Source organism: Molossus molossus, unplaced genomic scaffold (assembly GCF_014108415.1).
Source record: "Molossus molossus isolate mMolMol1 unplaced genomic scaffold, mMolMol1.p scaffold_m16_p_20, whole genome shotgun sequence".
Lineage (NCBI taxonomy): Eukaryota > Metazoa > Chordata > Mammalia > Chiroptera > Molossidae > Molossus > Molossus molossus.
Window position 1 is genome coordinate 25,750,430 of NW_023425356.1, and position 24,145 is coordinate 25,774,574.

The 24,145-nt window shown below is 57.2% G+C and overlaps 1 protein-coding gene across 1 annotated transcript; it reads left to right on the forward strand.

Annotated features, from left to right (window-relative positions):
- The first annotated feature begins 3,337 nt into the window (after positions 1 to 3,337).
- On the forward strand, positions 3,338 to 22,203 carry PEAR1 (platelet endothelial aggregation receptor 1). Its single transcript, XM_036272771.1, has 23 exons — positions 3,338 to 3,431; positions 12,115 to 12,279; positions 12,962 to 13,066; positions 13,288 to 13,388; positions 14,063 to 14,155; positions 14,412 to 14,655; positions 15,359 to 15,479; positions 15,693 to 15,829; positions 15,914 to 16,126; positions 16,411 to 16,585; positions 16,673 to 16,793; positions 17,498 to 17,661; positions 17,754 to 17,856; positions 17,941 to 18,087; positions 18,302 to 18,427; positions 19,334 to 19,462; positions 19,572 to 19,700; positions 19,869 to 20,081; positions 20,308 to 20,396; positions 20,484 to 20,619; positions 20,802 to 20,876; positions 20,974 to 21,222; positions 21,679 to 22,203. Exons 2-23 carry the CDS (start codon positions 12,164 to 12,166, stop codon positions 21,828 to 21,830), a joined length of 3,138 nt encoding a protein of 1,045 aa, XP_036128664.1. The 5' UTR covers positions 3,338 to 3,431; positions 12,115 to 12,163; the 3' UTR covers positions 21,831 to 22,203.
- The last annotated feature ends 1,942 nt before the right edge of the window (positions 22,204 to 24,145 follow it).

The window sequence follows — 24,145 nt, forward strand, 5'->3', positions numbered from 1 at the left end:
TGTCCCTCCTCTGTTCAAAATCCTCCAGTGGCTTCCCATCAGGCAGAACAACCTCTACAGCCTCCCACACCTGACAAGGCCCTACAGGATTTGACCCCCATTATACCTCTATCCTCAGCATCACTCATCATGCTGTCCTTGCTCACTGGGTTCCAGTCTCCTAGCTAATCTTTGAATATGGCACATGCGGTGGCCTCAGGGCCTTTGTACTCGCTCTTCCCCTGCCTGGAATGCTCTTCCCCCCGAAATCTGTGTGGCTTCCTCCTTCACCTTTATGTCTTCACCTGGAGGTTACCTTTTAGCAAGGCTGTCCCTTACCACCCTTCCAAAACCACATCCCCAGAACTCCCTTTCCCCCATGTTTTGTTTTTCTCTATTTTTTATGATAGGACTTATCATCATCCAATATGTCATGATCATACTGACTTAGTTTATTTATCATCTCTCCACCAGCACCAATACTAGAATGTAAGCTTTATTTTTTTACTTTTCATATTTGGGAAGAGATTTTTGTCTATTTTGTTCATTGCTATAGGCCCAATGCCTGCAGGTGCTCAATAAACCTTTATTCAACGAATGAATAATTGACCCTTTCCCCAACTAGCATGTGAGCTCTTTGAGGAAGGAAACCTTTATTTCTCCCTTAAATCAATTATTAAATATAAAGTTCTTAAGAGTTAAAAGTTAGTATTTGCCATTAAAATCATCAACCCATTTCCTCTGTATCCTGGGCACCAGGTAAACACAAAGTGAGTACTTGTTGAACAGAAGGATGAATGAGGACGTTGGGCCCCCTCATACTTCCCCTGGAGGGGAATTTCTGTCCTTGGAGCTGTAGGATGGGCCCAGGAGCACATTGGGGTCCAGCTTGCTGCAGGAGCATCGCACAAGGTGGCAGCCTTTCACTGTAGCGTCTACGGGGCACTCACTTTGTGCCAAGCCCTGGATCACAAAGATGATTTTGACCTGGCCCCAGTCCTTGAAGAACTCACAGCATAGGGAGAGAGGCAAGTTAGACTTTCATATGCAGGAGTGGGATGGGGAGACAGGAGCAGAGGCTGGAAATACTCCCAGAGAAAGGGCAGTTGAACTGAATGTGGAAGGGTGAGAACTACTGAGCCAGGTGAAGGCAGGGAGGAGCTCACGTTTCTCTTCTCTGGTCCTCAGTCTTCCTATTTGCCCTTTGAAGGTGATGGATTATATGTCTTTTAAGGCCCCTCTGGCCTTTGACATGCTGCAATCTATGGTCTTTGGCCTCCATACCCTGGAGCTGTGCTCTGGTTTCTGCTGCCCCCTGCTGGAGACTGTGGCACTTAAGAAAAGCAACAGTCAACATCACCTTTTCCTTTCCTTCCTTCCCCAAAGTGACCACCACCATCCAATCCGCCCCCCACCCCAAACCTTCCACCTCTCCAGCAGCAAATTAAACAACACTTTCTTGTCTCTCAAATAGAAAACTGTCTCAATACATATTATTGACAAAGCACTTGAAATCAGACTACATAAAGAATGTATAACCCAGCAATCCCACTCCTAAGGAGCTACCAAGATAAATAAACACAGATATGCACACAAGACTTTTATGCAAATGTTCATGATAGCTTTAGTCATAGTATCCCCAAATTGGAAAAAGCCCAGTGCCCATCAGCTGGTGTAAAGATAAAACACATTGGTGTAAATCCATATGATGGAATATCACCCAGTGATAGAAGCAACAAACTATTGAAAAGCCTTACAGAGAGTGAAAGAGGCTAGGCACAAGCGAGTATATATTGAATGAGTCATTTATATGAAACTCTAGAACTAGCAAATCTCCAGTAATGCAAAGCAGGTCAGAGATTTCATAGGGCTGGCTTTGGGAGGTGAGAATGGAGTTGGGGGTGCAGCATTATTTGCAAAGGGGCACAGGGAAGTTTTGAGGGAGAGGAAACATTTTTTTAAAAATTTAGATTAGGCTGGTGGTTATACAGATAAACATATTTGCCAAAACTCATCAAACTAAGACAATGAACTAAGTGAAATAAGATAGACACAAAAGGACAAATATTGTATAATTCCACATTTTAGTACTTAGAGCAGTCAAATTCACAGAGACAGAACGTAGAATAGAGGTACAAGGGGCTTTGGGAGGGGGGAATGGGGGGTGACTGTTTAATGGGGACAGAGTTTCACTTTGGGATGATGAAAAAGTTCTGGATGGTGGTGATGGCTGCACAATATGAATGAACAGTGTCTCTGAACTGTACACTTAATACTGTGTAAAACGGTAAATTTTATGTTGTGCTTATTTTACCACAATAAGAAAATCCAAAAAGCTGTCATCGAACTGTACACTTGTAAGTGGGTACATTTTTAGCGCATGTCTATTATACCTCAATAGTATAAAGTTGAATTGTAAAAGCCTTCAGGGACGAATGTTCCTGTCTTGCTCTTCCTGAACTGTTGTAGCCTGTTCTGTCGCAGGCAGTGGTTTGCCCTGTAATCAGACGGACCGCAGACCTCGGTTCAAATTCTGCTTCTGCCACTTTCTAGTGTTCTAACCACGCCGAAACTCGGTCTCATCAATGCAACCAATCTCGATTTAAGGATTCAGTGAAGCAATACACCTAAAGGGCTGATGGTGATGACAACAAATGTTATAAAACTGTCTCTGTCCCCTCAGACAGAGACTGATAAGGGAAGGGTGCCCTAAGAAGGGTGGGGGACAGGCTGCCAGCCTCCAGAGCGAGCACATTCGCCCGGGTCCGTTGTGCGGCTGTGCAAGGTGGACACCGGCCGCCGGGTGGCGCTGTGCGGAGTCCGCAGACTGAAGTGCAGGCAGAGGCGGGGACTCGGCAGGAGGCTGCTTTCAGGACCACACGGGCTCACAGGTGTCTGGGCGACAGGAGAGGGGGAGAAGCCTTTCTCCTGCCGACTTTCCTGAACCGGGCTGAGGCTGGGCGGTCCCCGGCTTGTCTAGAATGAGATCACGGCGGTCGGCCACCCTGGCAAGGGGCGATCTCATCGACTCTCCTCCGCAAGCCCACTCTGCAGACTGGAAAGCTGAGGCCCGAGAGGCGCAGGGGCCCAGGCGCACAGCTGGCGGAGAGCTGCTCTTCTCCGTTCTCCTCCCTGTCTGCTCCGGTCCCGGCTGCCGACGGTCGGTGCCGCTCGGCCTCTGCAGTCCTGCTCCAGCACCGTCTTCCTCCCGGGTCCTCTGGCTCTCCGGGCCGGCTCCGGGCTTCCTTGTCAAAACTTCCTGCCGCGGCGCGGCCCGAGTCCCACCTCCTTCCTGCCCCCCGCCTCCGCGTCTCCCCGCCCTGCCGGCCTCGGCCTCGGCTCTGCCGCTCCGCAGTCGGGCTGGGGCTCCACGCGGGACCCTCGTCCTGTCCTCCTCCGGCCACCCCTGCGGTCCTCACCCCAGGCCGACAGAGAGGTAGGGCCCCAAGCAGGTGAGTGACTGCGTCTCCCCGCCCCGAGGGAGGGCATGCGGACGCTGCAGCCCCTCCTGGACTGGAGTCCGAGCCTTCTGGGCGGGGGGAGTGGGGACAGAAAGGGACTGAAAGAGACGCATGCGAAGGGGTCGAAGGGGTCGGTGTAGCACAGGGGCCCAGGGGACTGGGTTGCCACGCATAAAGAAGCAACAGGTACACGACATGCAAATGAGGCTGCTTCCCCAGCCCTGGCTACACCTGGGTGAGCCCAAGGGGTGCCAGGACCTCTACTTGGCTCCCGGGGAGCTTTAAGAGCACCCACAGGGGAGTCAGGGCTGCTACTCTACTCGGCTTCTTACTAGCTGTAGGACCTTCATCAAGAGACTTAAACTCTGTGCCTCACCTTCTCATTTCTAAATATATAGTGCCTACCTCCTGGGGTAGTTGTAGACTTAGATGAACAAAAGCATGTCTCCTGGTCGGTGTTTATTATTAGTGTTTGAGGAGGATGTAGAGAAGGGACCTAATTTTGCAGGTTTCTGGCGCTCAGAGCTTTGTCGGTTTGGAGGACTTAGGAAGATGACGAAAGGTCTCAGGTACCTGGGTCCTCAAAGAACCCCGTGGCTTGGGATGATCTGAGGTAGCGCTAAGAGCAACACTGGTGTGTGTGGTGGAGGTTGAGGTTGGGGGCAGGGCAGGTCCAGCTCCAGGAGCCCAGGCCCCGGCAAAGCCATCCCTCATCCCCCATCTCCAGCCTCCAGTAGTAGTCTCTCTGCTCTCCTGGCCTTTCATGAGTGGCCTCTCCTGGGGCTGGGCTGTGAACCTAGTCCCCGGGGATGGGAACAGCTTGTGCCGGCCTGAGGTTCCCAGGATCAGCTAGACCTCAGCTCCAGGCAAGATTAGGCAAGGGGTCAGCTCTGAACCCCAGCCTAAGCTGGGCCTGGGAGCAGGGAGCCCACTCCACAATATAGGACCATGTGAATACACACGTGAGCCAAGGTGTGGGGTCAGCTCTCCTGCCTCCTGTCATTTGTCCCTTGCTGCTGCCTCTCCCACTTCTGAGGTCTTCCAAAGTCTACCCATCATCCTTGCTGCTGCAGTCGGGGCTGTGTTCTCTGCCACCTAGGAGCTGGCTTGGTGGCCAGGCTCACCTCTCTGTCTTTCTCTCTTCACTGGGAAGTCAAGTCTGTGGTTGATATAAGTTTCTCCACTGCCCCACCCCCCACATTCCCTATCAGACTTTCCCAGAAGAGGAAACTCCAGGCAGCTCCATCCACCAATAGGAAACCTGGATGGAGATAGAGGTCACTGGGCTTCTGTCTGCCTCCCACATCAACATGAACTGCTGGGGAGGGGCTGAGGCCAGGCCAAGCCTCCACCGAGGTGGTCCCCAGCCTCTCCTTCCTGGCCTTGCAAGCCTTGAGAAAGAGGACTCCTGTGACACTGAGGGGCTCTGGGGCCCATCCTAACTCTGGGGAGGGTGTTGGCTTCATTCCTGGCACATGACCTTTGGGGAGAAGCCAGCAGGAGGAGGAAGAGAAGGCAGGGAAGAAGAAAGAGACACAGAAAAACATAAATATGGAAACAGAGAAAGAGACAGAGAGACTCCTGGAAACAAGGCCCAGAGGGGAGGAAAAGGCCAACTTAGAAAAACAGAGCAGAGACCTCGGGGCAGAGCAAGAAGGAGGGAGGGGCAGGAAAGATGGAGTCAGAAGACCAAAAAGAAACCAGCGGGAGAGAAGGACCTGAAAGGGCTGCATAGGTTGGCCCAAGCTCCGATGGTGGGCCGTGTGACCTGGGACAAACGCCTTAACCTTCCTGGAAGATTTCTTCATCTACAAAATGGGAGGCATAACGGCGTCTACTTTCTAGGACTGCTGAGGGAATGTGAAGACGGCATCTAGCCCACAGTGTGCGTTTAACAAGGGGTGGTGATTGGTATTCTCCGCTCACATATGGCAAGATAGAGGTCTCCAGACAGGAACAGCGCGTGGGTGGGCCCTGGGGCCTCCTGTGTCCCCTCTCCTGCCTCTGTCCCTGCCCCCACCCTCGAAGTTGGGCATCTGGAGCCCACTCCCTCTACTGAGGAGGAGGCGTGCAGGGACAGTGAGGGACGTTGTCCCCGGGCAGGAGGTGCACACCCCTCCTCTCCAGGTGATTCAGTGTCCTACCACGGGCACTCATCCCATAGGAACTTGGAGGCCAGCCCTGAGGAATTCCTGCTAGAGGCCAGGGGGTCAGGTCTGGAGAGGCCTTTCACTTTGTAACAATGGCAGTTCTTTCTAGAATTCCACCTTCCATCCTCTTGCCAAGGCGGTGTCTTGAGGGCCCTGAAAGGACAGCCCGTCTGCTGTCTACCGAACCAGGGAAAAGCCACCCCTCCGAACGTCACTCGCGCTCTCCCGGTCCCCAGGGAGTCAGATCCAGTCTCACTGGAGAAAGGATTTCAGGGTTTATCGGTCCATCCATTTCACTCCACACAAAATGTTTAGCTGTGGCTGGCCAGATGCCAGGCATCCTGGGTGCATGCTTGTAGGTGCGGGTGGTGCTGGGGACCCGTGGAGAGGAAGGCAGAGACGTGCCCAACCCCACGTACCCCATTCCCGTGGGCAAGACAGACCTGAACAAAAACACAGTGACTACGGGGTGGGAGTGAACATCTGGGGGGCAGTCACCCACAAATGGAGCCTAGGAGAGGAATTATTAGATTGGAGGGGCAGCCCAGCCTGGTGAGAAACGAGACTCCTGAACCAGCAGTAACAAGTGGTGTCTCATCACCTGATCGGTCCTCAGATTTTAGGTGTTCCAGGGTCTGCGGACTTCTGGATTGGTCTGGCTAGTCCCCCATCCCCCCAGAGGAGGTTCTAAGCCTTTGGCTGGGGTGTCTGGAAGTATTGATCCGTGTCCATTTTTGAGCTGGCCTTTGGGCAAAACTGGGGTGTCCTGTGGTGATGAGGGCAGGGCGGAATAGGTGAGGTCTGGAGCCACTGAAGGGGCGTCCAGGAAGAGGCCAGCCTGAAAGGAAGGGTCCGACCCGGGCATTTCAGGGGTGGCCTGGGCAGAGGTGGCCGTGTGGTGAGAAGGTGTGGGGACAGCGGGCTGTCCAGTGTGATGGGAGCACACTGCAGAGCCATGGATTGGAGAGCTGGTGGGGCTTGCCCCTGGGTGCCCTTTCCCGCGGTGTGGGGAGCCACAGAGGGCGTTAGAGAGGGGTGGTGGCCAGAGCACAGCTGCACTTTCTGAGGTATCCGGGGGTGGCAATAAGCACCCATTGGTGATGGGCCAGAGGGAACTTTCCACTGGAAAGAGTTGCTCCCTGGCCTGTGTCACCCCAGGGGCTACTCTCCACCCACTGCTTTGTTTTTTGAAGAAGCTGTTAGTCCTGCAGTTGCCTCTGACAACCAGGCAACCTTGGGCAGGTCTTTTACCTGAGACCCCATGGTCTCACCTTTGTAGTGGGGAACACAGTCACCAGTGCCTACGGGTGGTGGCAAGGGTCGGGACAGGCACTGGCTCCAACCTCCAGTGGGCGTGGGGACATTTGGTGAATCAGAATCCCTGCAGTTTCCCTATTTCCTGATGAGTAAACAGAGGACCCTCTAGCTCCTGTTTCCTGAGCCACAGAGAACACAAGGCCGGCCCTTCACCCCTGCCCCCTTCCCGCCCGGCCTCTGGCACTTGCACGCAGGCTTCCTGTCCCTCCATCCGGCAGACATGCCTGGTGTGCCGAAGGCCTGGCTTGGCGGGACACAGGCGGGGCTCTGCGCTCACATGTGCAAACATGTGTGTGTGTGCACTGAGTGGCGTGCGGAGCTGGGTCAGAGTGCATCCCTACTGGGGGGAGGGGGTCTTCGGACTGGGAGCTCACTGAGTGAGGAGGACTAAGGGATCCTAGCCCCATGGCAAAGACACGTTAGGAAAGGGCACAGAGAAACAGACAGAGACAGGGAGAGAGGCAGACAGACGAGAGAGATACGAGGCAAGGCAACCTTGGCACCAGGCTAAGACAATGGCTTAGGGAGCGGGTTGTGGTTGGAGTTTGGCTCCCCCCTCACACCTGAAGGTGGATTCCCTAGGGCGGTGAACATACTGTCCAACTGTTCACGACAGCCTTGATATAGGAAAGGAAGGAGAAAGACGACAAGACAGAGCCCGAGAGACTGATGGAGGAAGAAAGGAAAAGGTAGAAAGCAGAGAGTTTCTGATGGAGAACAAGATAAAAGGAAAAAGAAAGAGACAGAGAGCCTGGAACTTGGGGTTTCTGTTTGTGCATGAACACAGCACACTGAGCAGCCTCTGGTCTGAGGTTCTGTTCCAGGATGGTCACTGGAACCAGCAGTTCCAACCTCACTGAACCCTGGGCGATGTGGGGTTATTCTCCCATTTTACAGACGAGGAAATGGAGGCTCACAGGGCTCAACTGCCATGGCTGAGGCCACACAGCTTGTGAGTCCTCGAACCTTTGGACTCCAAGATGGCCGTGGGGGAGAGCGCGGAGGGGCCAGTGGACCCCAGCGGGGACTTGGAGGTGCTCAGGCTGAGGGCGGGGGAAGCAGAATCCAGGCTGCCTGCTTGTCAACCGCCTTGGCTTGAAGTATCTGGCGGCCAGCCCGTTGTTCGGGGGATCAGAGCAGGCCTTCCACTCCCTTTCTCTCTGTTAGCACCTAAGGCTCCATTCTTTTCCTGGATCATCCTGGGGGTTCTTCAGAAAAAACAAGAAAGCTTTTCCTGGAGTTAATACTCGAAGGGCGTGACAGTGCCAAGGGATGTGGGGATGGGTGCAGGGCTGAGACTGATGTTAACTGAGCATCTTATATACGGGCTGTGTCTGTACCAACTCGTGCTTTAGTCTGACAACGACCCTCCCAAGGGCAGTGCTGTTATCCGCCCGATTTTACAGCTGGGATTCACACCCAGGCTCGAAGGGATGTGGAACTCAGAGGGTGTCCTGGGCTGTACTGCCTCCCAGAGAAGAGAAGCTGGGAGGGCTGGGTGAGGAAGTTCCTCTTGTCTCGTTTCCATCAGCCTCGTTCTTGCTGTTCGCCTTCTATAAAAATGGCTATCTGTCCACTAGGAACTCTGCCCCCTCCAGAGGCCTCAGATTCATTCCCCTCCTCCCACCACAGGCTGTGGCACAATGAGGGGAGGGGACTCCCCACCGGAGGAAATCAGGCTGAGCTTGGAGAGAGCAGGGGAGGATGAGCTGGGTTGGGCCCTGTGTGGGCTTGGGGGTAGAGAGGGCAGGGATTCTGGGGGCTGTGCAGCCAGGACTGGGGATGGGACGGGGGTGTGGGGGGGCCTGGCCAGAAGCCCAGCTGCTTTGCATCTCGAGGTGGAGGAGAGAGACGTGTCAGCTCATTCTTGACTGTAAACACATCCCGGTTCCCACGCCTCTGATCATGTTCTTGCTGCAGCCCCCACCCTCCCCTTCTCCTGCCAGGCTGCTCCCCTCCCCATAGCTGAGGCTATTAAAGAGAGATACGAGGCCCTGGGATCCCCGCCTGGACTCTGAGAAGTCTGGAACCATTGGGAGGCCTCTGCCAGCACCGATACTGCTGGCTGTGCGGCACCGGGAAAGTGGCTACCTCTTTGTGCCTGTTTCCCTGTCTGTAAGATGAAGAATAATTCCTGCCACCAGGGACGGACGGATATAAGCTTTAAATCAGCCAGCACCCTGCCTCATTCATCACCGTAGCTGATGTGTGGAATCACTATTATTCCTGTTGTGAGGGAAGGTGTCTGGGTCCCTCAAACCAGAGATACAGTGGCGGAAGGAGGGGGCCATCTGTATGGGAAGAAGCAGTAGGGGACACTGGGGGTGCATCTCAGTGAATGAATCGAGGGCCCCTGGGGTGGGATGGGGTGTCAGTAGCTATCTGATTTAAACCCCTTGAGGGGCTCTTGTAATCACGCGAGCCCAGTGCTGCTGGGACTGGCGGGGGCTGGGAGAGACTGGACCAGCGCCTCAGGTGCCCTTGACCCTCAGGAACAGAAAAGCTCCAAAGGGAACAACCCTGGGAGGCCAGGGTGGGGCTCTAGGCTCCTGGCCAGGCCTGTGCTCCCTCCTCAGGGGCTGAGGCAGGTCAAGCCAAACCCTTCTTCTCCCTGCCAGGCTCCGCATCCCATCTCCCCTCCCTGCTGACTACCCACTGGTGTCCCAGACCCCACCCCCTGGCTTCCCCCACCACCAAGCCCCTGATGCTTCCTCTGCACTCGGTCCTACCATGAGGCCCTTTGGGAAAACAGAATCTCTTCGCCCTCCATTAGAGCCCAGCTATGCTCATGCTCCCCTCCCCACCCCGGGTCTCTCTCAGAGCCCCCAGGAGAACCATTTCCTCTAGAAGTTGGTCGGGAGGAGGTGATGGTGGGAAGGGCTGATGTGAATGGAGGAAGGACTTTCTGTGGCCCGGAGCCCAGTCCGCATGGCCACTCCTCCTGTGCCTCCACTCAGACCCTTCCTGCGGCAGGTTTTCCCACCTTACTGGGGCCTCACACTGGGGACAGATCCTGGCCAGGGAAGCCTGGGGTCCTGGTGGGTTGGAGCTGAGGTTTACCCAGTGGTGGCCCTGGATCCAGACAGACTGAGTTCTAACCTGAGGTCAGGGGCCCCATGCCAGGCCACAGTGGGGGTCCAGCAAGAATGGAATGTGGAAGGGGGAGTGTGTGGAGGGCTCAGGGTCCTACCCACGGCCCTGGCTGCTGAGCACTTGAGCGAGAAATGGGAGCAGACAGGACGAGCCCTGGAGATGGGCTCTGGACCTGGGAAGGGCTGGAGCAGGGCAGGGGCAGAGGGAGGACTTGGGAGAAGGAGCTGGCTCTGTTTGAGAGGGGGTGGCAGCAGTGGGGGAGAGGCCGAGGGGCGGTGCACGGGACAGGCGGTGGGACCTGAGCGCAGGCTGAGCCCCTCTCACCCACTCAGAGTGACCACAGCACTCAGCCCCAGAGATACGCCCCTGGAAAGAGGCTTTGGCCTTGATCCTCCACATCCCACCTCCTGAGCTGAGGGCAGAGGGGGACAGAGCCACCCGCACTCCCTGTGCCCCCCCACCCCAATACACACATTCTAGCTGGTCTCCGTTTCCTGTTTCCAAGCTCCTTGTCCTGAGCACAGGGATCCCCCAGGACACTCTCTAGCCCCCTTGAGGCCATGTTGCCAGCCACCCAAGTTTCTCAGGTCAGGATGCTATAGGGCCGGTGGGTTACCCATAGTGACAGAAGCCGGAGGTGGAGATTTGCACCCAGGGACTGCGGTGGGACAACTAGCTAGAGTGGTGGGGTGGCACTGCCCCTCTGCAGTAATGGGGGGCTCTGGGTAGAGAGTTTCAGGGGGAGGGAGGCCACCTGGGGAGGAGAGGTAGGCCGCCCTTCAGCCTCGAGGGATTTCCATGGGGCGCGCGCACCAGAACAGTCACGGAGCTCCAAGACCTGGAGGGAGAGCGGCGCCCTGCCCAGCTGTGGGCCCCTGGGACTGTGTGGGTGGGGGCACGGGGGTGGGGCCAGGCACCAAGCATTCCAGAGATACTCAGGGGTATAAGGGGCCAGCAACCCGACCTTTCTGCTCCCAAATCATAAGCAGATGTAGGCGCTTCAGGGAGGCTGAGCGGGAACAGGGCAAGTTTTAGGAACATTAAACATGGAATCTGAAACCAGCAGCGGGGGCGGCCACTCAGGACCTCAGCCTCTCTGAGTTTCAGGAGCAGAACAGACTCATTTGAGTCCTGTCCCGCTTCCCACCCACTGGGCGAGGTTGGGGTGGAGGAGATAGAGAGGAGTCCATTTCCGGATGGCTGACGGGGTGGCCAGAGGGAGGTGGGTGCTTTCATTAAACCTGAAGCCAGGTTGGGGACTTCCGGGGTGATAGCATCTGCAGTTGGGTGCGACCGTGTACTGGTGAGTGCTTAGCAACGGGGTCTGGTATGTGTTTGTGTATGGCTGGCTTGTGTTTGTCGATTGCCATGGTGTAAATAATCCCCCATACCTGATTTCCAGCTACAATGTGACATCGGGAGTTGGGAGAAGATGAGCATTGTTGGTTCTCATGGGTCCTTATGGGCAGTGCCACACACCAGTGGGTGGGAGGGGCCTCCTTCAAGGTCACCTGGACCCAGCCCTACCTGCTCCCATCCTATATGGAAGGTAGCCTGCAACTATATCAGGGTGGTTTTGACCGCTGCCTGAATACATCCAGTGATGGGGAGCTAACCACAGAGGTCGCTGATTTCATTACCTGACTGTTGGAAAAGTCTTCCTCCACTGAGCCCAAGTCGACTTCCTTTATAACTTCCCCCCATTGGCTGTAGTTTTGAATTTTGGTGTAAACATCAAAGGGCCCTGGGTAGGGGCTGGCTTGGGAGCTGGGGATTCAGAGATAAAAGGCACTGGTCCCTGCCTCTAGAAGTCATGATCAGGGAACAGAAATTGGAACAGTGGTGTGTGGGGGATGGTGCTGGGGGCTCCAGAAGAGATGGGTGGGGCAGTCTGCTGGTGGGGTCGAGGAGCACAGCAGACAAGGAGGGGCATTAGGGGCTAGACCTTGAAAGGAGAACTCAGGGTGAAGAACAGAGGGAGGACAGCTAGCAGAGGAAGCAGCAAGGCTCAGACATACACACACCACCTAGTCAGGAACGAGACCTGGGGAGCTGGCCGGAGGACCAGAGGCAGCAGCCTCTCCCTTCTACCACCCCTGCTCTGGTCTCTGCAGAGACTGGGGCCTCTAGGCTGTGGCTGCAGTGCCCCTCACCGGCCACGTCATGCCGCAGGCCTCTGCAATGTCGTCACCTCTGTGCTCCCTCCTTCTGGCCCTGGGCCTGGTGCTGGCTGGAACCCTCAACCCCAATGACCCCAACACCTGCAGCTTCTGGGAAAGGTGAGAGGGGCCCCTGCTGGGCCTTGAGGGCCCCAAGCCCCAGCTCCCCATTCTCCCTACAGGGCTCCTCTTCCCTTTCCTCCCTCCCTCTCTCCAGCCTTCACCTCCCTCCTATTTCTGATTCTGTTCTCTCTACTCCCCCCACGGGCTGCCTCTGACTCTCTTCCCATCTCTGACCTTGTCTCCATCTCCATCCCAGCTCCAACCCTGTCTGTCCTTTCTTTATCCCAGCCCCTTGGTCTCAGTGGGAGTCTACAGGACAGAGCACAGAGTGGGGGCCCTTTTCTGAGCGTGGGGCAAGCAGAGGGGCCGGCCCAGGGGGAGCAATGGGGACAGGGTTGGGAAACAGGCCTAGGGCGGGATGTGATCCGAAATGCTCAGCCCACGTTCATCAGTGGGCCCAGAGTCAGCTCTAGCGCAATCTCCCTGCATGGGAAGAGGAGGAAGGAAGACTTGACGGCTCTGGTCCTATAGGGTGAGAAGGGGGCTCTGATGGGGCTGTCCCAGGAATATTCTAATTCTGGGAGGATCCCTTCAGATTGGGGTGCAGGACGGGGGAGCAGGCCCAAATGTTGGGGTGGCGATTCCTCACTGTGGCCCAACTTCACAGCCCCGTTTCCCAGGGCACCTGTGCCAGCTCAGGCCTCTCCCTGCCCCGGGCTGACCCTTCCCTGTCTTGCAGCTTCACCATCACCACCAAGGAGTCCCACTCCCGCCCTTTTAGCCGGCCGCCCTCGGAGACCTGCGAGAAGCCCTGGGAGAGCCCCCATACCTGCTCTCAGCCCACGTGAGTGCCCTGACCCCTCTGAGGGCATGTGGGCTTCTGCTCCTACCACCCTCCTCTCTCCTCAGAACCTTCAGAGCCGAGAGGAAGTATCTGGCCTCCAGGAACTCCGGGGCTGGGGTGTGTTCTGCGCTCTCCCAGCCCAGAGTGGGGGACAGAGCTGCGCTGTGTGAGGGGTGCTGGGGCCTCAGCGGGGCGACTGAGGGCCCTGCTGGTCCCCCCAGGGTTGTCTACAGGACCGTCTACCGCCAGGTGGTGAAGACGGACCACCGAAAGCGCCTGCAGTGCTGCCCCGGCTTCTACGAGAGCGGCGGGGCCTGCTTCCGTGAGTGCTGGTGGGGCCGGACGGGAGGGGCTGGCGCACCCACCCGCTAGGGCTGCTCCTCCGCCCTTTGGGTTTCGCCCCCTCCTCCCGCTCACCTGGCTTTGTGTCTAGGGACACAGCTGCGGATTCCTACCTCTGACTCTAGCTGATGCATGTTTCTCCCATCTCCTCTGCATGCCCCTCAGCAGGTCTCTACATCTCTGTCCTTCCAGAGCTGTTCCTCTGTTTCTGGTCTGCATCTGTCTCTGTCTCTTCCTGTCTCTGTTGCTATCTGTCTCTGACTTGTTGCTGTTCCGTCTCTCCTGCCCCCCCCAACACCCTGAAACCCCCAGACTGGGTCCAGCTGTGCCCCTCTCCCCTTTCCTCACCTCTGGCCCGTCACCAGCCCCTGCCAGCCTGACCTCCCTGACCTCCACTCTCTCTGGATAGCATCCACGTCTAGGTGCCACCCGAGGAACCCTCTTCCTGTTTCTCAAGGTTCCTTGAAGATTCCACGGAAAGGGCTGGGGAGCTGGGATCCTGAGGTCTGCCCCTCAGCCTTCCTGCTGCTGGAGGCAGAACTGTGCTTAGAAAACCGGGGCCCCAGTGCAGGAGGGAGTGGGGTTAGGCTGCAGAGGGTAAAGGTGGGTCAGGGCAGGGTTGCGAGCCTCCTCCACTCCCCGTCTCTGCCCCAGCACGTTGTGCCCAGGAGTGTGTCCATGGCCGCTGTGTGGCACCCAATCAGTGCCAGTGTGTGGAAACCTGGCGAGGTGACGACTGCTCCAGTGGTGAGTGGGTGGTGACTGCAGGGCCCCGGGGCACATCTCCTTCCCAGGGCACAGGTGCTTGGGACTCCAGGGCAGTTATCCACCAGAGCCCCTTTGGGATGAGCTGTGTGCCGCCTTTTCCAGGGATGTGGTACAGCGTTTGAGCCAAGCCAGACGTGGGCATATGTGGGGCTTGGGGGACAGAGACAGGGATTAACTGGGGGCTGGGGAGGGTTGAGACCCCTGTTGACCCCCTTCCACCCTCCTAATCTCACAGCGTGTGCCCCAGGAGTGTGGGGACCACAGTGTGACAAGCCCTGCAGCTGTGGAAACAGCAGCTCCTGTGACCCCAAGAGTGGGGCATGTTCCTGTCCCCCTGGACTGCAACCCCCGCACTGCCTTCAGCCCTGCTCCCCTGGCCGCTATGGCCCTGCCTGCCAGTACAGCTGCCAGTGCCACGGGGCACCCTGTGACCCCCAGACCGGAGCCTGCTTCTGCCCCCCAGAGAGAACTGGGCCCAGGTGTGTAATGGGGCGAGCACACCAATGGGGTCACAGACACAGGACCACACAGGCATACATGGGCCTATGAGGGAACTCAGGCAGGGTTCCAAATGTGGGGATGGAGTGAACAGGTCAAGACCCTAGCCCCAGTTCTGCCACTCACTGGTTGAGTGACCTTGAGCAAGTCATTTTTGTGAGCTTGCTTCCTGTCTGTGCAATGGCAACACCGCTGTCCCTGTGGAAAGGTTACTGTGAAGATAACATGAGAGAGCATGTATGTGAAAGCATGTCATAAAAAGAGGCTGAGACGGACCCAGAGAGCCCTGTTGCAAAGCAGGGTACGGGGAGAGCTGGGGAGTGACAGGGAGGAGAAGGTTCACCTGGGTGGAGACCAGTGATCCAGCTTCACAGAGGAGCTCCAGGGCTGAGACCCCCACACAGGCCTTTCCCCAGAAGGAACGGCACGCGCAGTGGAGGAGGTGGAGCAGGTGCATGGGGCTGTTCACTCTACCCCACCTGGCGGTGCTGTGTGTTCCTGCCATTTCCAGTCCTGGACATTTTTACTTTCTGATAGCAGTCTCCAACGGGGAAGGGGTTCACTGAGCCCTGAAGTCAGGCTTTCCTCCTGGGAGGGCGTGTGAGTGGGTGGCCAGCCCTTAGCGACAAAGGGGAGGTAGGTGCTGCTTGTTCACATCCTGACCTCACTTGCTCTGCTGGGCAGCTGTGAGGTGTCCTGTCTCCAGGGCACTGTTGGCTTCTCCTGTCCCAGCACCTCTCCTTGCCAAAATGAGGGTGTCTTCCAGTCCTCCCAGGACTCCTGCAGCTGCCCACCTGGTTGGATGGTATGAAGGGTGGGGCCTGTTGAGCTGGGGTGGGAGTCTGGGGACAGTTCTGTGGGTGTTTTCAGTAGGGCTCTGAGGAGGGTCTAGGTGAGGTGGGTGAGCCCTGTGGGCCTGAAGAGGTTTGTGGGCTCTTGGTATGGTAGCATCAAAGGGTCCTATAACCATGGGGAGGGGGCTGGTGCCTGGGACTCTGTCCAGCTCTCCCCCCCGCAGGGCACCATCTGTTCCCTGCCCTGTCCGGAGGGCTTCCATGGACCCAACTGCTCCCAGGAATGTCGCTGTCATAACGGTGGCCTCTGTGACCGGTTCACTGGGCAGTGTCGCTGTGCTCCTGGCTACACTGGAGATGGGTGAGTGGCACTGTCGAGGGCAGGAGCGGTGGGGGCAGGCCAGGAGGGGTGGCCGTGGCCAGGCTCACTCAGCTGGGCGCCCAGGTGCCGCGAGGAGTGCCCTGTGGGCCACTTCGGACAGGATTGTGCTGAGACCTGCGACTGCGCCCCCGGGGCCCGCTGCTTCCCAGCCAACGGCGCGTGTCTGTGCGAACATGGCTTCACGGGGGACCGCTGCAGGGAGCGCCTCTGCCCCGACGGCTTCTATGGCCTGAGCTGCCAGGTGCCCTGCACCTGCGACCCAGAGCACAGCCTCAGGTGGGCCGCGGGACACTGGTCAAGGACTCAGGAGGTCAGTGGGAGAGACCTTCGGCACTGAAGCCGCCCGAGTCATGAAAAGCACCAGGGGCATTTCCAAGGGCGGGTCAGATGTCACAGAGGGAAAAGAGGGGTCTTGGAGGACGGGGAAGTGGGGCGCTCTCGGAACAATACCGAGCCTTCCTTATGGCCCCCACACTCGGCAACGCGGCTGTCCCTCGCTAAGGGATCCGGAGGATGGCCCGCGGTCCCCGCTCAGAACGCGCCCCCGCCTCCACCCGCAGCTGCCACCCGATGAGCGGGGAGTGCTCGTGCCAGCCCGGCTGGGCCGGCCTGCACTGCAACGAGAGCTGCCCGCACGACACGCACGGGCTCGGCTGCCGGGACCACTGCCTCTGCCTGCACGGCGGCCTCTGCCAGCCCGACAGCGGCCTCTGCCGGTGCGCGCCTGGCTACACGGTGAGACGCGCCCGCGACCGGCCCGGGGACGGGAGGCCGGGCGGGGGCAGGAGCTGGCCCTCTCACTAGGCTGCCCACTGCATTCAGGGCCCGCACTGCGCTAGCCTCTGTCCGCCTGACACTTACGGAGTCAACTGCTCCGCACGCTGCTCCTGCGAGAATGCCATCTCCTGCTCCCCTATCGACGGCGCTTGCATCTGCAAGGAAGGTAATGGGGTGCGTCCGGGATGTGGCAATTTGGGGGGCGGGGCCGCGGAAAGAAAGGAGGGTCCGAGGGCAGGTGGGAGGCTGCAGGGTAAGGGAGGAGCCACTGGGCAGCAGCTGGACTGTGGGAAAGTAGCCAGGCTACTTCCTTCCTGGAATCTCCACTTTGCTCTTTCAACTGCACACATCCCATTCATCCTTCAAGGCCCAGGCCAGAAGGCCCCTCTTTGGTGAACACTGTAACCCTCAGTGATACAGAACTACAGAATGACAGCACCAGGCAGGGCCTCCAAGATCTACCAGTGGTGGTAATCTGTAGGTTGGATTCTGACACAGATGTGTTTTGTTTGGTTAGCTCTCTGTTATGTTTAACAAACCTCCAGTCTCCTCCTCCCTACTGCCTTACACATGATCTGGATAACTCATTTAATTACCTATTGGGGTCTCTGTAAGCATTTGGATGTTCCCAACTCACTTCATTTTGCAGAAGAGGCATATAAGACCCAGAATGGGTGCTGCATGGCTGGCAGTCATTTCGCTTTCTGTTCCACATCAAACAGTTTATATGCTTCTCTCTTGTATGGACCACGAGCATCGCCACTCCACCCCCCAACTCACAGTGCAGAGCTTGGCACAGCCAATGACCAGTGTGTGCTCGCTCAGGAGGGGAGCTGGGTCCCCATGCCTACCGACAAACCCCTCTTCCAGGTTGGCAGCGTGGTAACTGCTCTGTGCCCTGCCCACCTGGAACCTGGGGATTTGGTTGCAATGCCAGCTGCCAGTGTGCCCACGAGGCAGCCTGCAGCCCCCAAACTGGAGCCTGCATTTGCACCCCTGGGTGGCACGGGGCCCACTGCCAGCTCCCATGTCCAGTAAGTGCCCAACAGCCTGCCTACCTGGGGGAGGAGAGAGCATGGCATCCCTCAGCTGATTAATCAGTCCTACCCTCCACTCCCTCTCCAAGAAGGGGAAGTTTGGTGAAGGCTGTGCCAGTCACTGTGACTGTGACCACTCTGATGGCTGTGACCCTGTTCATGGACACTGCCAGTGCCAGGCTGGCTGGACAGGTGAGCATTCTGGGTGTCCAGGCACCAGGACCACTGGGGAGTTGAGGGTGATTCCCCCAGGAACTATGTCAAAAACTCCCATAGGTACCCAGTGCCACCTGCCCTGCCCTGAGGGCTTCTGGGGAGCCAACTGTAGCAACATCTGCACCTGCAAGAATGGGGGCACCTGCATTCCTGAGAATGGCAACTGTGTGTGTGTACCGGGATTCCGAGGTCCCTCCTGCCAGAGATGTGAGGCTTCCTCCCCTGCCCCCATGTGCCAACAGTGTGGTGCAGTGTAGTGTCAAATGCCAGAAGCCTTCCACTCTACTCATCTTGTTTTCTTCCACTGATTCCAATCTTTGGGCCCGTTACTGCAGTGGGAAGGAGGGAGGGAGATAGTGGGATCAAGGGCTGATGGAGGGGTGACCCCTGCCTCCAATCACCAGGAGCCCCTTTCTCTCAGCCTGCCAGCCTGGTCGCTATGGCAAACGCTGTGTGCCCTGCAAGTGTGCTAACCACTCCTCCTGCCACCCCTCGAACGGAACCTGCTACTGCCTGGCTGGCTGGACTGGCTCGGACTGTTCGCAACGTACGTGGTAGCCTAGTGGTGGCTTGTGTGTCTGAGTGCGTGTGTGTGCCCAGAGGGTGGCTGAGAACCAGAGGCTTCTGTTCCCTACTCCTGGGTATAAAAGCCTCTGGACCTACCTTGATTCAGTCAGTTATAGAAACAATATAAACAAATACTCATTGGGCATCAACTTCCTTGTGGGTGCTGAGGATGCAGCAATGAACAGGTTGGGAAAAACAATTCCCTGTCCTTCTGCACCGGAGACCCAGGAGGAGCAATACAGACAAGGGGATGAGAGAAACCACAAGCTCAATTTTGAACATCTTTTTGTTTTTGCATTTTTCAATTTATTCATATGTGGCTTCTTTCCCACAGAAATATATGAAGAACATTATGGAAAAGACTAATGCAAAACAACCAAGTGAAATAAAATTTGAAAAGGGAAATGGGAAGCTATTACTATGAAACAGGCTGGATGTAAGCTCATCACCAGGCAGGATAGAGATCAGTCATCTTGGTGAAGAGTTTTGCCATAGAATTCAGTAATAACTACTATTAGATTATTTGTTAATGTCAGATACAAAAAAAGTATGCCTTACATGGCATGAACATTTACTTCCATCACATTTTGTTTTTTATAAAGTCCAGAGCTACACAGTGCAGGCAGTTTGGACGGCTTTGGCTGTCTGGCCCGGCCACGTTGTTCTGGACGGCTCGTATGTAGCCAAGTGCAGATGCTAAGTAGGAGTTGGGTCTGCAGATCAGCATTTGTGAGTCAGCTGTGTGTAGATTCTTGTCAAAGCCTGTGTGTCCCCGGGAGACCAAAGCTGAGGGGAAGATTTCAGTGATGTTGGGGGCCGAGAATTTATCTGGTGTATGCAGGGAGGGCTGGGCTGGCACGAGGCAGGCACACCTTGTCTCTTGCAGCGTGCCCTCCAGGACACTGGGGAGACAACTGCGCCCAGCCCTGCCAGTGCCCCCATGGCGAGACCTGCCGCCCCCAGGATGGGAGCTGTTTCTGCCCTCCAGGCTGGACTGGGCACCTCTGCTTGGAAGGTACCAACAGAAGGGGAGCCCCTGTCCCCAAGTCAGCCCTAACCCAAAGAGGAGACTGCAATGTGTTGACAACCTCTGATCCCTGCCTACCTCCTTGGCTGTCTCCCAGCCTGTTCTCCAGGGATGTTTGGTGCCAACTGCTCCCAGCCATGCCAGTGCGGTTTTGGAGAGAGGTGCCACCCAGAGACGGGGGCCTGTGCGTGTCCCCCAGGACACAGTGGCGCCCCCTGCAAGATTGGTGAGATTTCCTCTAGGCCTTTAATATCCCCAGGGAACCAGGACACGGGTACCTGTCCGGGTCTCTGACAGTATCTAGGTTCCTCATCTACGGGTTTCTCCCATGCATGTCCCCCAAGTTCATCAGCAGAGGCAAGATGCTGTCCTGAATGACTTCCCTACCCACTAGGAAGCCAGGAGCCCTTCACCATGATGCCTACCTTTCCAGTGGCCTATAACTCACTGGGGGCCGTGATTGGCATCGCAGTGCTGGGGTCCCTGGTAGTGGCCCTGGTGGCATTGTTCATTGGCTACCGCCATTGGCAGAAAGGCAAAGAGCACCAACACCTGGCAGTGGCGTACAGCAGTGGGCGGCTGGATGGCTCTGAGTATGTCATGCCAGGTGAGCTGGCCTTGGGGCAGGGGACACATACAAATGACTGGCTCATAGGCACAGGGCTCCTGGGTCTCTCTGGACCCTGGACCCAGAAGATGGGATGTGGAGAGTTGGAGGGAGGAAGGGAAGTCAAAGGGGCTGATTACTGATCTCCTGGGACAGAATGACATTCTAGGGCCCATCCCTGACTCTGCCTGGGTGGGCCACCCTGCGCCTGTATCCATTCTTGCAGATGTTCCTCTGAGCTACAGTCACTACTACTCCAACCCCAGCTACCACACCCTATCACAGTGCTCGCCTAACCCCCCACCCCCTAACAAGGTCAGTGCTGGGGGAGGGGTGCACTGTGGAGCGGAGGGTAAAGACCTACTTCTCTGGAAAGCTCCATTCTTGCTCCTCGCCCATCAGGTTCCAGGCAGTCAGCTCTTTGCCAGCCTCCAGGCCCCCGAGCGGCCAGGTGGGGCCCATGGGCCTGATAACCATACCACCCTGCCTGCTGACTGGAAGCACCGACGGGAAGTCCCTCCAGGGCCTCTGGAAAGGGGTAGGAGCCTGGAGGCCAGGCCTGGAGAGGGGGGTGTGTGCAGCCGGCGTCCTGCTCCCGCTGAGTGTGCATCTGCAGAAGGGTTCTGGGCACCCGTTCCACAGGGGACTGGAGCCTGGATAGGGCACCAGGGGTCTGATTACACGCTGCCTCCTCCTCTTCCACCTCCGCCTCCTCCTCAGGTAGCAGCCACTTGGACCGAAGCTATAGCTGTAGCTACGGCAATAGTACTGGCCCAGGCCCATTCTACGGCAAAGGTATGGGCACAGGGTGGGGGTGCATGAGGGGGCTGAACTGGGGTTGGTTTAGGAGCCGGTGCCTCCCCTGAGCCCAAATTCTTTCTCCTATCCTCAGGGCCCATCTCTGAAGAGGGGCTGGGGGCCAGTGTGGCTTCCCTGAGCAGTGAGAACCCCTACGCCACCATCCGGGACCTGCCCAGCCTGCTGGGGGGCCTGCTGGAGAGCAGCTATGTGGAGATGAAAGGCCCTCCCTCAGGGTCTCCCCCCAGGCAGCCCCCTCAGCTCCGGGACAGCCAGAGTCAGCGGTACCCCCCGCCGCAGAGAGACAGCGGTACTTATGAACAGCCTAGTGCCCTGACCCACGGTGAGCCTCCTGCTCCACTGGGGCCTGGGCTGGGGAGGCAGAAAGGGAGAAGGGACAGAGAAAGCATATGGAGGCAGTATGACGTGGGAGTACGAGCACGGCCTTAAGGGTCAGACTTGGGCTCAGACGAGGCATGACGTTGAGGAAACATCGCCTCGTGGAGCCTGAGTGGTGGTGCCTGCATCACAGGGCTGAGGTTTGAAATGGTGCTTGTGTAGCACCTGACTTGTGGAGTGGGTACCCAGAAAAGTAGGGAACAAGGCAGGTGACAAAGAGTCCTCATGTCCTGTGAGGTGGGCAGGTCCAGGTGGCCGCCCCCAGTGGCAGCCAAGGGGCCGCACAAATGGCCTTATAGCCAGGCTCCAGCCCTGTCTTCAGGCAGAAGAGGCTGGAGAGGGGAGAGTGGTAAGAAGGGGAGGAGCCACCCCCCCCTCATTCTGTCCCTTCTGTCTCCAGACCGAGACTCCGTGGGCTCCCAGCACTCCCAGGCTCTGGGCCCGACCCCCGGCCACTACGACTCACCCAAGAACAGCCACATCCCTGGACACTATGACTTGCCTCCTATACGGCATCCCCCGTCACCCCCACTTAAGCACCGGGACCACTGAGCGGCCAAGATGGTGTGCAGAGGCCGGCACACCTGATCTTGTTGCCTCAGATTGGGGACAGGGCTGGCTGTACCCTGCCAGGAGCAGGGAGAGGGCTGGCAGGCTGTGAACACGAACATGTTTATGAACAAGTTTAATAGAGGAAGTGAATGGAGAGACGGGAGCCTGGCTCCGGGTTCCACACTGGGACACTGGTTGGCAGGAAGCCTGCATTCCCTCTCCTCCACCCACTGCGTACAGACACCGGTGGGTTGAATGTTGCTGGATAACTCTGATTTCATATTGATGTCAAACATGTAGATTGGGCCCTGGCTGGTGTGGTGCGGTGGTTAGAGCATTGGCCCACACACCAAAGGGTCTTGGGTTCGATTCCCAGTTAAGAGCACGTACCTGGGTTGCAGGTTCAATCCCTGCCCCGGGTGGTACATGAGGGAGGCAACCAATCGATGTATCTCTCTCACATCTGTTTCTCTCTCTCTCTTTCTCTCTCCCTCACCCTCTCCCTTCCTCCTTCTCTTCCATTCTCTCTAAAAATCGAGAGAAAAATATCCTCAGGTGAGGATTAACTATAACAACAAAAATGTATATTGGGTACCTTCTCTGTGCACTTCCAGGCTGGGCTCTGTGTATGTGTGTATGTGCGTATGTGTGAGCTGCTGTGTGTGTGTGTGTGCGCGTGCGTGTGTGCTTGCACATGTGGTTTCAGAGGAGTACAAGGCACAGGCCCTGTCCTATGATGCTCACCATTCTAACTGTCCCCCTGCATTCACTTGGTACCCCTTGCAACCAACTGCTAGGTTGCCCCTGCCTGAGAGTCTTCATGGGTGCCCCCCTGCTCCTGGGCCAGAGTCAAACTGTCCAAAGTCTTAATTAAAGGCTCTGTTGACTGGCCTATCTGTGTCTTCAGCCTCACCTTGAACTGTGCTCACTGTCACTCTGCTTCTGTAACACTGGCTTCTAGGTCCTCCTATCAGCCACTCTTCTTACTGCCACAGGGACTTGGCACATCTGCAATGCTCTTCCTCCCCCACTCACCAGTTAACTTCTCCGTCTTGCACATCCCCTCCTCTGGGAAGCAGCTCTCTTCACTAGCACTGATCACAGCTGCATTCATTCAGTAGATGCCTGCGGAAGGCCTGCAGGATACGAGGCACCTCTGTAATGTGTTGTTTCTCTATGTGATTCTTTGATTAATTTCTGCTTCCCCCATCAGACTGTAAGTCCCCTGAAGGCAGGAGTCCTGTGTTTATGCTCAACAATGGTTCCCCTTGGCACACAGTAAGAACTCAATAAATGTTCCCTAAAAGACTCAGTGGCTGAGTGAATTAAAAGTACCAGTGGCACTATGGTCCATGCTCAGACAGATGGGCAAATTGCATGCTCTGAGAGCTCACAGACTGCACAGGTGGGAGCCTTCCCCCAAGACTGGCATTTCCACAGGGGAACAGCTCCAAGGCTGAAGGGTGGGGAGGGCTGGCAGGGGCACTGGGGCCGTGGAACCCAGTGGGGTGTGGGGGCTGGAGGCAGGAAGGCAGACTGGAGAAGGTATACTCAAATACTGAGGGTCTGGACTACCTGAGGACTTCGAATTCAAGATTTGGAAAAAGCACTACCAGATTCATGATCTCATTAGCAGATGAACTAAGCCCCCAGACCTGGAGGAGGCCAGATAGGTGCAGCTGAGAATAGGAGCCTAGCCCGACACCCACTCACTGCGGGTCTCTCTGAGCCTCTCCCACCAGAATCCCTGTCCTTACAGGCTAGGGGAGCGGCCCCAGAGGATCTGCCCCACCCGGACGCTCCCTAGATTCCGGACTCGCCATCCCCATAGGCCGAACCAACTCTCCGCTTTCTTAGTTTCCTGGGGGACTTTGGGTGGCAAGATGCCGGCCTTAGCCCCCACCCCTCGTCCGGGTCTTGTCGAGCCCTGTCCCCTTCACCCCAGCCCCGCCTGGGTCTTGCGGGGAGCCTCGGCTCGCTCCCTTCCCAAGGGGTTCGCTGGGCCGGCCCCTCCAGGGCTCCCCCCGCCCCTCCACCCCCACCCCGTGACGTTGGAGGGCCCCCGTCCTGCGGCTCCACCCGGTCCCCACCCCCTCGCCCGCGGCTCCGCCCCCACCCCTGCCACGAGTCGGCGACGCCCCCTGTCGGCCGCGTGCGCCCTGCGGTTGCCCCCTTTCCGCGGGCCAGCCCGGCCAGTGTCGTTGTCGTGGAGAGGGACGCGGAGGCGACGCCGCTGCGGACACACCAGGCTGGTGGACGCGGAACAGAGGCCCCTGAATTGGCCAGCGCCTGCAGAATCACCACTCGTCCTGCCT